General features: G+C 37.6%; 1 protein-coding gene across 1 annotated transcript; it reads left to right on the top strand.

The window, feature by feature from the left end:
* The first annotated feature begins 2,678 nt into the window (after window positions 1-2,678).
* Window positions 2,679-10,392, top strand: LOC128783553 (collagenase 3-like). The gene is made up of 10 exons (XM_053934364.1): window positions 2,679-2,975; window positions 3,076-3,317; window positions 4,406-4,554; window positions 4,640-4,765; window positions 5,677-5,838; window positions 6,429-6,546; window positions 7,159-7,292; window positions 7,638-7,797; window positions 8,536-8,639; window positions 9,205-10,392. The coding sequence occupies exons 1-10, from the start codon at window positions 2,679-2,681 to the stop codon at window positions 9,303-9,305; spliced, it is 1,593 nt and encodes a 530-aa protein (XP_053790339.1). The 3' UTR covers window positions 9,306-10,392.
* The last annotated feature ends 1,962 nt before the right edge of the window (window positions 10,393-12,354 follow it).

Genomic DNA, 12,354 nt, shown 5'->3' with positions numbered 1-12,354 from the left:
ATACACCCTCACATGGCTCATTGCACACAGTTTTTCAGAAACAGGTTCAGGTTTAGCCTTTTGATTTACTCCCTGTGACAAAACAGCTACAGACTCCCTGGTGGTTTTTTTTCTCTTTGTATGTTTTTCTACTCACATGCAGAATCTGTTCACTACAGTGGACTATCTCTTCACTTGTTCATTTCATTTAATTGTCCTACAGTAGCAAAGATCCAGCTTTTCTCATCTTTTCTTACACAAAGAGAAGTTGTTTTCAGAAAAGCTGCATGTTCTAGTTTATTCCTGTAATTACTTTGCCCAGTGTTTAAATTTTTCCTTGGAAATGCCTCAGAACAGCTCTCTGAAGGCACCAAAAAGAAAGTTTTTTGAAAGAGATTTCATAGTGAACTACAAAGGACTTCAGAGCATTTGTGGAAAAAAAAAAAAAACAATCACAGAAAGTGAAAAATCTTTCTTCCTTGCCTAATATATCATTCTCTTCATGCAAGACAATTATAATTACTACTGCTTTGTTGACTGCAACTTAAGCATTTTAAAGAGCAGGTCTCCACATCTCCTTGGAGCATTGTTGGGTAGGCTAACAATGTTCTTTAATTTTACTCTTGAGCCAAGCTAAATATTTATTTTTAGTTCTACATTTATATCATTCAAATATTGTCACTAAATATTTGGTTTCACCTTTAATTGGCAGTAAGCTGACCTATGTTTATTAAGGTAAACCTGAAACCACTGAGGAATAATTTGGGATAATCTTCTCCTCAAGTGTAATGGACTGATCACATTTTTGCAGTAACAATTGGTTAAGAAATCTCTCCTGTTCCAGAAGCAAAGACTCCAATGTCTGAGCTGAGAAAGAGTAGCTCTATAGGGACTTGACACAGAATTAAAACCTTTCAACTGCATCTGGTAAGGGGCAGTGATGCACAAATGGCAGTATAAAACTGTGCTTTTTTATGTATAAGGAACCTAATTTCAGAGAATTTGGAATTCACTGGAATGTTACCCATGGAGTTTTAAGCTATTCATTTCACTCATAGGTTTCTGAGCTATGTCTGGTAGTGCTGTGAACAGTAATAACTTTCCCAGATTCACAGTCTCCAGGAAAGCATTGCTTACAGCCCCAAAAAACATGACAAGGCAGCACCACTGCTCTTAAGCTACACACAAAGCAAGCAAAACACACTGTAAACACTGCTTATCTGCTAATTGGGTACCCCAACATTAATCAAAGCAATGCTGCAACTATCAATACAGAAATGTTGGAGGCAAAGAAATGGGACACAGAGGTAATCTGGCAATCTGCACTAGCAAGGAGTGCAGTGCAGTGGGAACACCGGCAGTATGGATCCAGTGCTTGTCCTGAAGCACTTCAGGGGAGAACATTTCTCAGGAAGGTGGAATAACTAATTAACAGTCTTTATGTCCATTGCTGAGTAAAAGCCTCAGTGCTGCTGATAGACAATGTAAAGGAGAATATACAAACTGCTTTAACAGATGATGTCTGTTCCTAAGTGATGTGACCATATTTAGCAGTGGCTGAGATGGGCAGAGAGGCAGAAGCAGCCTACATAACAAATTCTTCTCAGCTTTATTTGCTTTTGCTGTTTGTCATCATAAAACACACAGCTATCATTGTTTGAGTAATAGAGCTTTTACACATTCAGCTTCACTGATTTTTGTCCTTTTCTTATTTTGTCAACAAGGGAAGATCCACATCAGGGTAGTGTATTCCAGGATGCCTGTCCCAGTGCCTACCAGAAAGCTGCCTGAGGTTTTCCATACAGGCAAAAAAAATTATCCATGAAAGAGCGAGGCAAATTCAGCCGAAACCACATCTCCCCTTGGACCTGTGTGTGTCAGCAGGTGATATGATACAAGTTATAGCAGGAGCTGAGATTGTGGTGATCCTAAGGAGAAAGAAATAATCCTTATGTTTGAGGTATAGTAATGACCATCTCTGTCATAATGCCAGATTTATCCTACTATCTACCTCATAAGAAAAAAAAAAAAAATTTTTTTTTAGTTATTCTAGACACACAGGTCCATTGTCTCTCTGTAGCTGGTAGATTTCTTCTCTCAAAGTATTAGGTCTCTCATTGATCTATGGTTGTCATCTTCTCATAAAGCAAATTAAATTCAGGTTTTTGGAAGATAAATTGTATGAATTAGTCACTCTACATGACCTGCTTTATTACTAACAAAAATGTATTTAAATGTTCTTAACTATTTCCTGATATTTAGCATTTCTGGTTTTGATAAAGTATCGTGTAATATAGATAGAAATTCTCTTTAAGGATCTCTGAAGTAAAATTTTTGTTAATGCTATGGAGTTATAGTTCTTTACAGAAACAAAATCATGTATTATATTCTATAATGTTATTTCACTAAAAATTGCTGTTGAACTAGTGTAATTACTGAAAAGATGCAGAGTTTGCTTTAAAATAATGACCCTTATTATGTATTTTTATTGTTTATCAAACGGTAAAACCCCCAATTTTTCTAGCAAAGAAAAGTAAGTTACTGGAGCATTGTTGCCAGTTATTGCCAGTGGAAGTTACTGCAAAATAATCAACAAGTGTGGTTTGCTTATGCCCATTTCTTCCCACAGCCTATGTCAATATTCAGAGACCTCATGTTTATACAAAGATACAGTTTCAGAGCCCTCAGCTGGAGAACGGATGCCTAAACCACAGTGTTGGGGAGGAGAAACAAACCAGCCATCTAAGCATGTTTACTTCCAGCAACAAGGAAGTTCTAACTTGTCTCTAAGTGGTGACTCACTGGGTTGGGACTATAAAAGTAAAGGTAGCTGCTCTCTAAAACATCAAGGCTTCAGACTTCAGAAATCCAACATGATGCAATCAGGACTTGCAGCTGTTTTCTTTTTCTTGTTGGGTTTGTCATTTTGCCTGACAATCCCTATTCCCCTTGAAGACAGCCATGAATTCACAGAAAAGGACCTTCAGTTTGCAGAGGTATAGTATAAAATAACTCATTTGCATGTTCCAATAACAGTAAGCTGTGCAGTTACAACTGTTTGGAAATCAGGCTTATTACTCCTTTTCCCCTTCTTAGCGCTATCTCAGGACTCACTATGATCTCCGTCCGAATCCTGCTGGCATAATGAGGAAGAGTGGGAACACAGTCGCAGCCAAACTTCGGGAAATGCAAGCTTTTTTTGGCTTGGAGGTGACAGGCAAACTAGATGAAGAAACATATGAGCTGATGCAGAAACCAAGATGTGGTGTCCCAGATGTGGGGGAATATAACTTTTTCCCTAGAAAACTCAAATGGTCGAAAATGAATTTGACATACAGGTAAATGCCTGGTATTATGAGTATTATTACTGTTATTACCTTCTTTCCAGGTCCATTGTCCAATGGGTTGCTCAGTACATGATGTTGATTGAGAAGGGTACATTTGAGTTTGACTAAATTAATGTTGCAGTTTAAAACCCTTGCAGACCCACTTTTGGAAAGGTGCTCCCAGCTTACATTGCAGCCCAAGGAAGTAAACATGATTTTTTTCCATTGCACTTTGTCATGGAAAAGGAAACCTGTGTTGTAAGCTAGCAACTCCTCATTTGGCCTCCATATAGACACTCAGGACACATCCATGGTGCCAAATGAAAGAAGGGTAGGGACTCAGATCATGCACTTTTCTGGGTCACTCCTTAGCTCTGTTTGGACCTGGTTTCGTGTTTGCTTCTGTCTTGTCCTGTACAGAGAGGTGTAGATGCAAACCAGTCCGTGTGACTGAGAGCAGACTCTTCCATTTCACATCCCAGATGTAGATCCCTGTCTTTGGTCAGAGAAATCCCTGTACCATGACCTCAGAAAAGTTGACCTTAGGAGGTGAAGGTCTGACACTTCAGAGGGTAGATCCTTCTGCTTTAATTCTGCAAGGTCATATATCTAGAGCTTTCAGTAGCTACAGACTGAGTTTATTTAGCAGATTCCAAATATGATAAAATCTCTTCATTCCATAGCTAGTGATAAATGTTACTTTAATATGGACAATTACAGCCTATGAAAAATCACTTTGGATAATGTTTTGCTCCTTGAGAAGTGAGGATCATGAGATATTTTATATGACACAAAATTTTTCAAGCTACTGGTATGATTTTACTTACTACTGAATATATCTGTCACTTTCTAAATCCTCTGGTGTATAGAAAACCAATTACAGAAGGCTGTTGGATCATTTCAGATATCTCTGAATTATTTTAATGATGATAGAAATGTTTATTTTTTTAATACTGTATGCAGCTGCTAAGCTCCTTGTTATGTGATAAGATCATATGAGAAAAGCAAAAACTTTTAATGAGGTGTACAGTCAGATAAAAGTGCATTGCATATTTCTTCAATTCACACAATTTAACTGGAGATGTTAATCTGTTTGACAGAATTATGAATTACACTTCAGATCTGAGACGTAATGAAGTAGACAGAGCTTTCAAGAAAGCATTTAAAGTTTGGTCTGATGTGACTCCACTGAACTTCACCAGAATACGAAGTGGTATAGCTGATATCATGATCTCCTTTGGCACTAAAGGTAACACAGAACCAATTGTTTTTATTTCAGAAGTAAACTATATTCTTATATACATAAGATGGATGTTTTGAATTTTGCTTTATAGAGCATGGTGACTTCTACCCTTTTGATGGACCCTCTGGATTACTGGCACATGCTTTTCCCCCGGGCCCAGACTATGGAGGAGACGCTCATTTTGATGATGATGAAGTTTGGTCAGATGATTCTAAAGGTAACAGAAGTTCCTGAGATTATTTGAAATTATGATAGATGGAAAATTTATCCCTGTTTGATATCTGTAAACAGTTTGTTTTGCTTGTTGACTGTTCATCATTATGTTCACTATTCACACACAGAACACTGAGTTTAACCTCCAGTCATAAATGGAAGTTTAACATGTGCTTAGCATAAATTTTAAGATATAACATTCCTAAGTGAAGTGATTACAAAAAAAATTACACAAACAAGATTTTGTAATTTTGGCATCTCACCAAGGGCAGCTAGTTCTGATCATAGACTGATGTGCATTGCCTTACTGAAGCCTATAGCAGACATACCTCAGCTGCACATTGTCCACTTGAATTTAATTTGAAAATTCATCACCTTGCCTATTCCGGACAGAGTTTGTAGAACAAAACACTATATTTTTCAGCACTGGATTAGGTCACCCTCCTGGCATTAACACTAATTAACACTAATTTCTGCAATGGACTCTCTACTTCAGTTGAATTCCCAACAAAATGTTCTTGATTTAAGTAGGACCAAGACTTAACCCTAGAGCTTTCCTGCGTTGCTAAGAAATTTCAAGAAATGTAAATCTCCTTACATAGGAACACTGTCATGTAAGAGTTAGGCTGAACACCAACTATGAGACATTAGATCTCTTAGGCCCTTATTAATGCAAAACCTATCATAGTTCAAAAATCACAAGTAATTATATCTAGTGGAAGATGTCCCTGTTTAAGGCAGGGGGTTTGGAACTAGGTGGTCTTTAAGGTCCCAAATCTTTCTATGAGTTTATGAATTATGCAGAATTTTTCCATTTATTCAGTTGTCTCATTCATTGTCCCATATGTTAAAGCACAGTGTCAAGTATGGTGATGCAAGGAGATACACATTTACTTTTGCTGTGATTTGTTGTAGGCTATAACTTGTTTCTTGTTGCTGCCCATGAATTTGGTCATTCACTGGGACTTGAACACTCTAGAGACCCTGGAGCTTTGATGTTCCCAATCTACACATACACTGGAAAAACTGGCTTCGTGCTTCCTGATGATGATGTGCAAGGGATCCAAGAACTCTATGGTAAGTCTGTATAATATATAGTATTTACCTTCTGTATCATTATAGCGTGCTGCAGATGCACTGCACAGTTACTGTGAGCTGTAGATGTTCAATAACAACAGTCATGATCGATTAAGAAGGATTCACTGGAACAGGAGATGCTTAGATTTAGTAGCTGAGAGGGGGAAAAAATAACTAATGCTGCAGAGCACAGTTCGTCGTCACTGACCTGTCTCCTTTAGTGGTAGGTGATGGGGACCAGAATCCTTCTACTTTTTGACCCGCCTGAAAAGAGAAGGTAAAACAGAGTCTAAAGGTAGAAACAGAACTATCCATGTTTCATTATGAAAAGCATAAAGTTTTTGGGGACCTTCAAAACTTGGGATAAAGAAAGCAAGTTTATTTAACACCTTTGCATCACACTTGAACTGCGAAGTTCATAAATGCATTTGGCTAGAGGAAAGAGAGAACTTATTTTTCTGTAAAAATTTTTTACCTGTTATGTTTGTATTCATCATGATCTTGGGAGATCTTCCATTTTCTGTTCAATATCATGATCAACAGACAGCAAATTAACATTGACAAGCTTACATCATACGATATCATTCCAGGTGCTGGAGACAAAGATCCCAACCCAAAACATCCCAAAACACCAGAGAAATGTGATGTAGAATTATCACTTGATGCAATAACAGAACTTCGTGGAGAAATGCTGGTCTTCAAGGATAGGTAAAGATACTTTCATATCAAGGATGGTGGGTACTGGATAAAGTTTGAGCAACCAAAAACACCCTTTCAGGTTTTGTTACTAAAGATTTTGGTAAATATACATTTAAAAGAGCACCAATCAATATAGATATCTCTTAAGAAACTGCATCATATATCTTTTGAGGCAGGCTTTATAATGCAACTACAGACTTGACTGCCCAGCAATATGAAGATAATATGGCTGAAGACTGACATTTTTGTCCACATTTTTAAATTCATGGGATTTTCTTCAACATATATAAATCTGCTAACTTTTATTTGGGTGAAGTTGTACTGCATTTGGGAGCTTCACATGGGACAGCAGTGTTTCTCTTATTCTAAAAGAAAGAAGCTTAAAATTTGTTATTGTTTGAGATTATCACTGTGTGAGTGACAGAAATGGTCTGCAGCTGATGGCTGTGAGGAAAGGAAAGGTCTAAGAGGGGCTCAGTTTATTCAATATTCTGTAATATGATAACCATTAATTCACCAGTAATTTATTTTAACTATTGTAAAGATACTTATCTTAACAAAGATACTGCTATTCTACAGTATGACAAGGAACATAAAATATATCTTCCTTTTCTGAACTAGGTTTTTCTGGCGACTGCACCCTCAGATGGTAGAGGCAGAACTGGTGTTACTTAAGTCCTTCTGGCCAGAGCTTCCAAATAAAATAGATGCAGCTTATGAAAATCCCATCAAAGATCTTGTGTTCATGTTTAAAGGTGAGTTTTTGATTTTGTTGTTGGCAGAAAAATACACATATTAAATCAAGCTCAACAGGTGGCATAAAGGTAATCAATAGAAGAGGAAAACATCCTACCTTCCTTGCTCAATAAACAAACGGTTTCACCTCATGCACATCTATAAAATTTTCAGTGAGTTAGGAGATGTACAGTTTAATTAGGATGCCCAGAATCATAGTACAAATAGTACAATGCCTACTGAGTATGTGACCTAACAATCTGTTTGTTGTATGAAAATAGGGGTCACAGTTTCTTCATTTTATCCTTCTCTCACAGCTGAGTCCTCTATAAAAGACTCACTCAATACTTTGTTCATATTTTCAGGAAAGAAAGTCTGGGCTTTGAATGGTTACGACATAGTTGAAGACTTCCCTAAAAAGATATATGAAATGGGATTCCCAAAAGAAATGAAAAGAATAGATGCAGCTGTCCATGTTAAAGACACTGGCAAGACTCTCTTTTTCACTGGAAATAAGTACTGGAGGTAAGCTGGAGACAGGTCAGTTTTGGTGTCCCTAGTCATAACCTGTCCTGATGTACAGAAAGATCAGGAATTTGGTTCAAACCAGGCATTTGGCCAATCTGGTCTGTGGTTTTCATTGGTGCTACAGCTGTGTACAACATGTTGTAAAGGTGTATGCAAGGCTTTTGCAAAAATATGGGCACAGATTTTAAAAGCTGAATGAGTGTAAGGAAATGAGAACAAAGTGCTCTAATAGGGGAGAATTTCTAATGTCGTCATGCCTGCTAGACAAATTTCCCATCTTGCCTCCTTTAGTTGTGTGACATGAAATGGTATCAGTGCTGTGAGCAAGAAATCTGTCCCACCCTAGGGTGTCTCTTTTTTACTGTCCATGAGTGGGGCTCACAACCAGGTCTCATGCATAATTAAGACATTACCATCCCTTCCCACTGTCGTTGGGCCAAGCAGCCTCAGGATAGGTTTGTAGTACCAATACATCCAGGTACAATTATCTCTATATAACACATACTTTATAGATCAGTTCTGAAAACTTAGCTCTATTTGCTTTGTGTTTATTCCACTTCTGGTGGAGGTGTGCCCTGTTTATCACCCTGAGTTTTACCATTGCACTAGACAGAAAGCACCCAAAGACTGCTGGCTTGCTTTGGGTGTGGGTAACATCAAAACATATAAAGGGCGCAGGCCAAACTCCCAGGATGTTTAAATCCCCTGATTTTTTTCCTTTTGTTTTCAATATAGTTATGATGAAGAGGCAGAGGTTATGGACGCAGGCTACCCCAGGCTGATAGAGGAAGAATTCGCAGGAATTGGTGATAAAGTGGATGCAGTCTATGAAAGAAATGGTACATAATCTGATAATGAAACTTTATTACAGTTAATTGCCCTTGAAACTTGAGATTAATGTCTTGTAGCAAATTATGCATTTATAATTTTAATTTCTTCACATCAACACTTCTGTTCTTGACTGAATCAGTTTTCTGATCTAAATTATGCTCTGGCCAAAAAAAGAGCTCCTTGCTTAGGGAACCTAAAGTGATATGCTTAAAGTAGAAGTATTGTAATGTAATAAGTGGAGCCCATTCCTATCCAGCTCTTCAGGAGTGTTTCTGAGTCAGTGTCTTAAAATTCCAACCCTGTATCTTCCTGATCAAGTGCAATAAGAATTTGACACAAGATTAAAGAATATCAGTAATTTTAAAACTCTGATCCAGCTCTAGCAAATGGAATCACGACCTTTAAAAAATTTAGCTCAGCATTCTAAATATGAAAATACTGCATTTGAATTATTAAAAATGTAAACAACATAATTGCTATTTTAAGAATAATTTTGATATGACACCACAGTTTCTTAATTCTAATTCTAGAATTAGAATCTTTCTAATTCTTTTTAACTTTCTTTTTCCTTAGGTTACCTCTACTTCTTCAATGGACCACTGCAGTTTGAATATAGCATCTGGAGTCAAAGAATTGTCCGTGTCCTGCATACTAACTCCCTGTTTTGGTGCTAATTATAGCTGAATGCCATGTCATAGGCTGCAGAGCAGCTTGTAGCGCATGGGAATATTAATAAAGTGGGCATTTAGGTTTTCCAATGGACAGCAAGGTTCTATGAACAAGTACTAGGCTACCTACCACCAAATGTACAGTTATACAGCTGCATGTCAATCTGGAATTGATTTAACTTAATAGGAAAGGAGAAAAGGAATTGTCAGCATTTCAAGGTGCATTACACCATTTAAAGTTTGTCTAGTGTTGGAGTGATGCTGGACACATCACACACTTTCATGAACACTACTAATTCCCAGTATTCTGAGCAAGGATCTCTTAGCATATCCCAAGAAATAGACCTGGTAAACCCAGGAGCTTTATATTTTTAAACTAATTCTCCTTCCCTTTTTGAAATTCCTTTTAACATACTGGGAATTCAGATGTGTAATGAATGAGTGAGGACTGTATGGTGACTCTCTGAGCAAGTAGCACCAAGCAGCAATGATGAAGTTTGGGAATTCAAAAGTATTTGACTATATTGAATGGGAATATCCCCCTGGAAGCAGATGTCTATGTCATCTTTAGAACAAGGAGAAGGTACAGAAGCAGTGAGATGTCGCTCCAAAGTGGATAGGAAAGCAGAAAAAGGGAAAAGTATCCCTGGAGAAATTGTAGACCTGTATGATACTGGGGAAACCAGAAGGAAGCAGCTAGAAGAGAATCATGCAGGTTGAAATAGTGCATGATGCTACATCTGGTATCACAGTTCAGATATTTTCAGCTGGTGTTAACTGAAGTGACATTTATAGAGGTTATGCCCGTGCCAGAAGAGAACCTGAACATTCAAAACAGAATATTGAAAAGAATATATTTTTTCATGTTGGCCACTCTTTTAATATCTATATTAATTTTTTCAGTATATTGTAATATTTTGTTTTGTTCTGTTCTGTTTTGTTTTAATCAATGTAAATGATGTGGGACTGTGATTATTTTGATTTTTAAAAATAATATTAAATGAACTGGAGGAATAAATTGACATTGTGAAATTACTTAATTTTTTTTATGCTCCCTGTCACAGAAGCAATACAGAGCTATTGGGCAAAAGAAATCAAGATCCCTAACCTATGCATTTTATTCATTAAGATTTTCACCTCTGTTTAAAAATAAAATTTATTTTTTGTCCCTTCAAGAAAAATAATTTTATGGAAAAGAGGAAAGACAGAAGAGTAAAAAACAGAAAGACTCCTCGAATCTGCAAAATAAGAACTAAGTTGGAATTAGACCTTATCATTACAGAATGAATGAGAAGCTATCAAGAAATATTGGGAAAAACAGTTACATCTTAGTTTGAATGTTAAATATTAGCAATTAATTAAAACTATATTGTCCTGTTCTGTCTTCTCAAAACCAACCCATAAGTCAATCAATCAGCCAGGCCTACCAAGCAAAGCTCACCAACCATTAATATCTTTAAACAGACATAAATGACCAGGCTTACCTAGTGGTGGGCTAGGTGTGGTTAATTCTGTAGCTCACACAACATAGATGATTGGTTGTGATAACCTAACAGATTGAGAGCTCTCTTCTGAACATAAAATTGTGAACTAGTAAATTCCAGACCTTATTATGCTTAAAAGAAATGCACAGAAACACAACTGGAAAAAAAACCTTTACAAAATGAAATACTTAAAGTGGACTAAAATCAAAGTTCATTTTATCATAAAATATTGAGAAAACTGCCAAGGGAAAAGTCAGTACAATTCTCCAAGCATAACAAACTGAATTTGGTTGAATTACATATAAAAAATTTTGACAGAGTGTGTCTGAAAAAAATAATGTTTGATATTGGGCTGAAAATTCACTTAATTACTATGGTAGTGAAATAAGGCTCTGGACATAGTCCTCATTTTTCTCAGTAAAAAGACTCGCTGAAAAATTGTATCAAAATAATAATGAAGGGCTAGCTGTTGAGTCTGAGTCTTCTGTGTTTCAAAGGTCTGACATGAGCTGCACTGGGTAAGGGAATGCAAATTTGGACAGGGAAGCAAGGAGAAGCAATGAATGTCTTTCACATCTGTGTGAATTTCTGTTAACATTGAACATTTATCAGGGGAAAAAGGTACTGCATAGGAAGCTGGATCTTCAAAAGCCTTCAGCATGATCATATCCAGCTGCTATCCAGCCCAAACAGACAGATTCCTGTCAGCTGCTCGGCTGACTGGAAGCAGCTTTTGGCACAAGTCCAAGCACAGCTCCAGGTTCTGTGTCCGCATCCCCAGTGAGAGATGGGAGCTATTTTGTGGTTAGCTCTACTTCAGCTGAGAAAAGCACCAGGCTGCCAGTTCCTGGTATTTGGTTGAAAAAAACAAAATGGAAAAAATTTCTTGTGCTGTCGAAGTGGAAGGGTGAGATCAGAGCGAGGGAGACCCTGTTGCTGCTGTCAGCCAGAAAGGAAAACTCTGCACAGTACCTTGTGCCCTGGGACCCACTGCTACCACATGAGAATAACATTGCACAGGTGACTGGTGAGAATCAGATGGAATGTCACCCACAACTGTCAAGAATTGAAAAGAAGTAAGTCTTTTTCCAGAGGCAGAGACTGAACTGACTGGTTTCCCTGAGATGTGAGTGGAGAAAGGACCACAAGGAGGCTAAAGCAGCTGTCTCCCAGAATGTAATACAAGCAGAACTAATAACTTCCCACCAGGTTGCCAGTTTTTTATGTGGAACTACACAAATCCACCTAATAGTAGGGAATGGACAGAATAGTCTGTACCTAATAGTAGGAAATTTTGTCAGGGAGGTTTAGGTTGGATATTAGGAAAAGGTTCTTCACCCAGAGGATGGCTGGGGACTAGACCAGGGTCCCCAAGAAGGTGGTCACAGCATCAGCCTGACAGAGCTCAAGGAGTATTTGAACAATGCTCTCAGGCACATGGTGTGACTCTTGGGAATGTCCTGTGCAGAGCCCGGAGTTGGACTCGATCCTTGTGGGTCCTTCCTACTCAGAACATTCTGTGATTTTGTGATTCTGTGATTCTGTGACTAGTACATGAACACTTATTGATT

The sequence above is a fragment of the Vidua chalybeata genome, chromosome 2 (assembly GCF_026979565.1).
Source record: "Vidua chalybeata isolate OUT-0048 chromosome 2, bVidCha1 merged haplotype, whole genome shotgun sequence".
Lineage (NCBI taxonomy): Eukaryota > Metazoa > Chordata > Aves > Passeriformes > Viduidae > Vidua > Vidua chalybeata.
Note: the sequence above shows the minus strand (reverse complement) of the source record. Positions and strands in the feature narration are given on the sequence as shown.

What these genes read in the sequence shown, in the direction of transcription:
- LOC128783553 (XM_053934364.1), top strand. Translation starts at nt 2,679, where the DNA reads ATGCCTAAACCACAGTGTTGGGGAGGAGAAACAAACCAGCCATCTAAG. An exon ending in GATCTCCTTTGGCACTAAAG is followed by an intron (nt 4,555 to 4,639) that starts GTAACACAGAAC and finishes TTTGCTTTATAG; the next exon opens with AGCATGGTGACTTCTACCCT. An exon ending in AGGGATCCAAGAACTCTATG is followed by an intron (nt 5,839 to 6,428) that starts GTAAGTCTGTAT and finishes ATATCATTCCAG; the next exon opens with GTGCTGGAGACAAAGATCCC.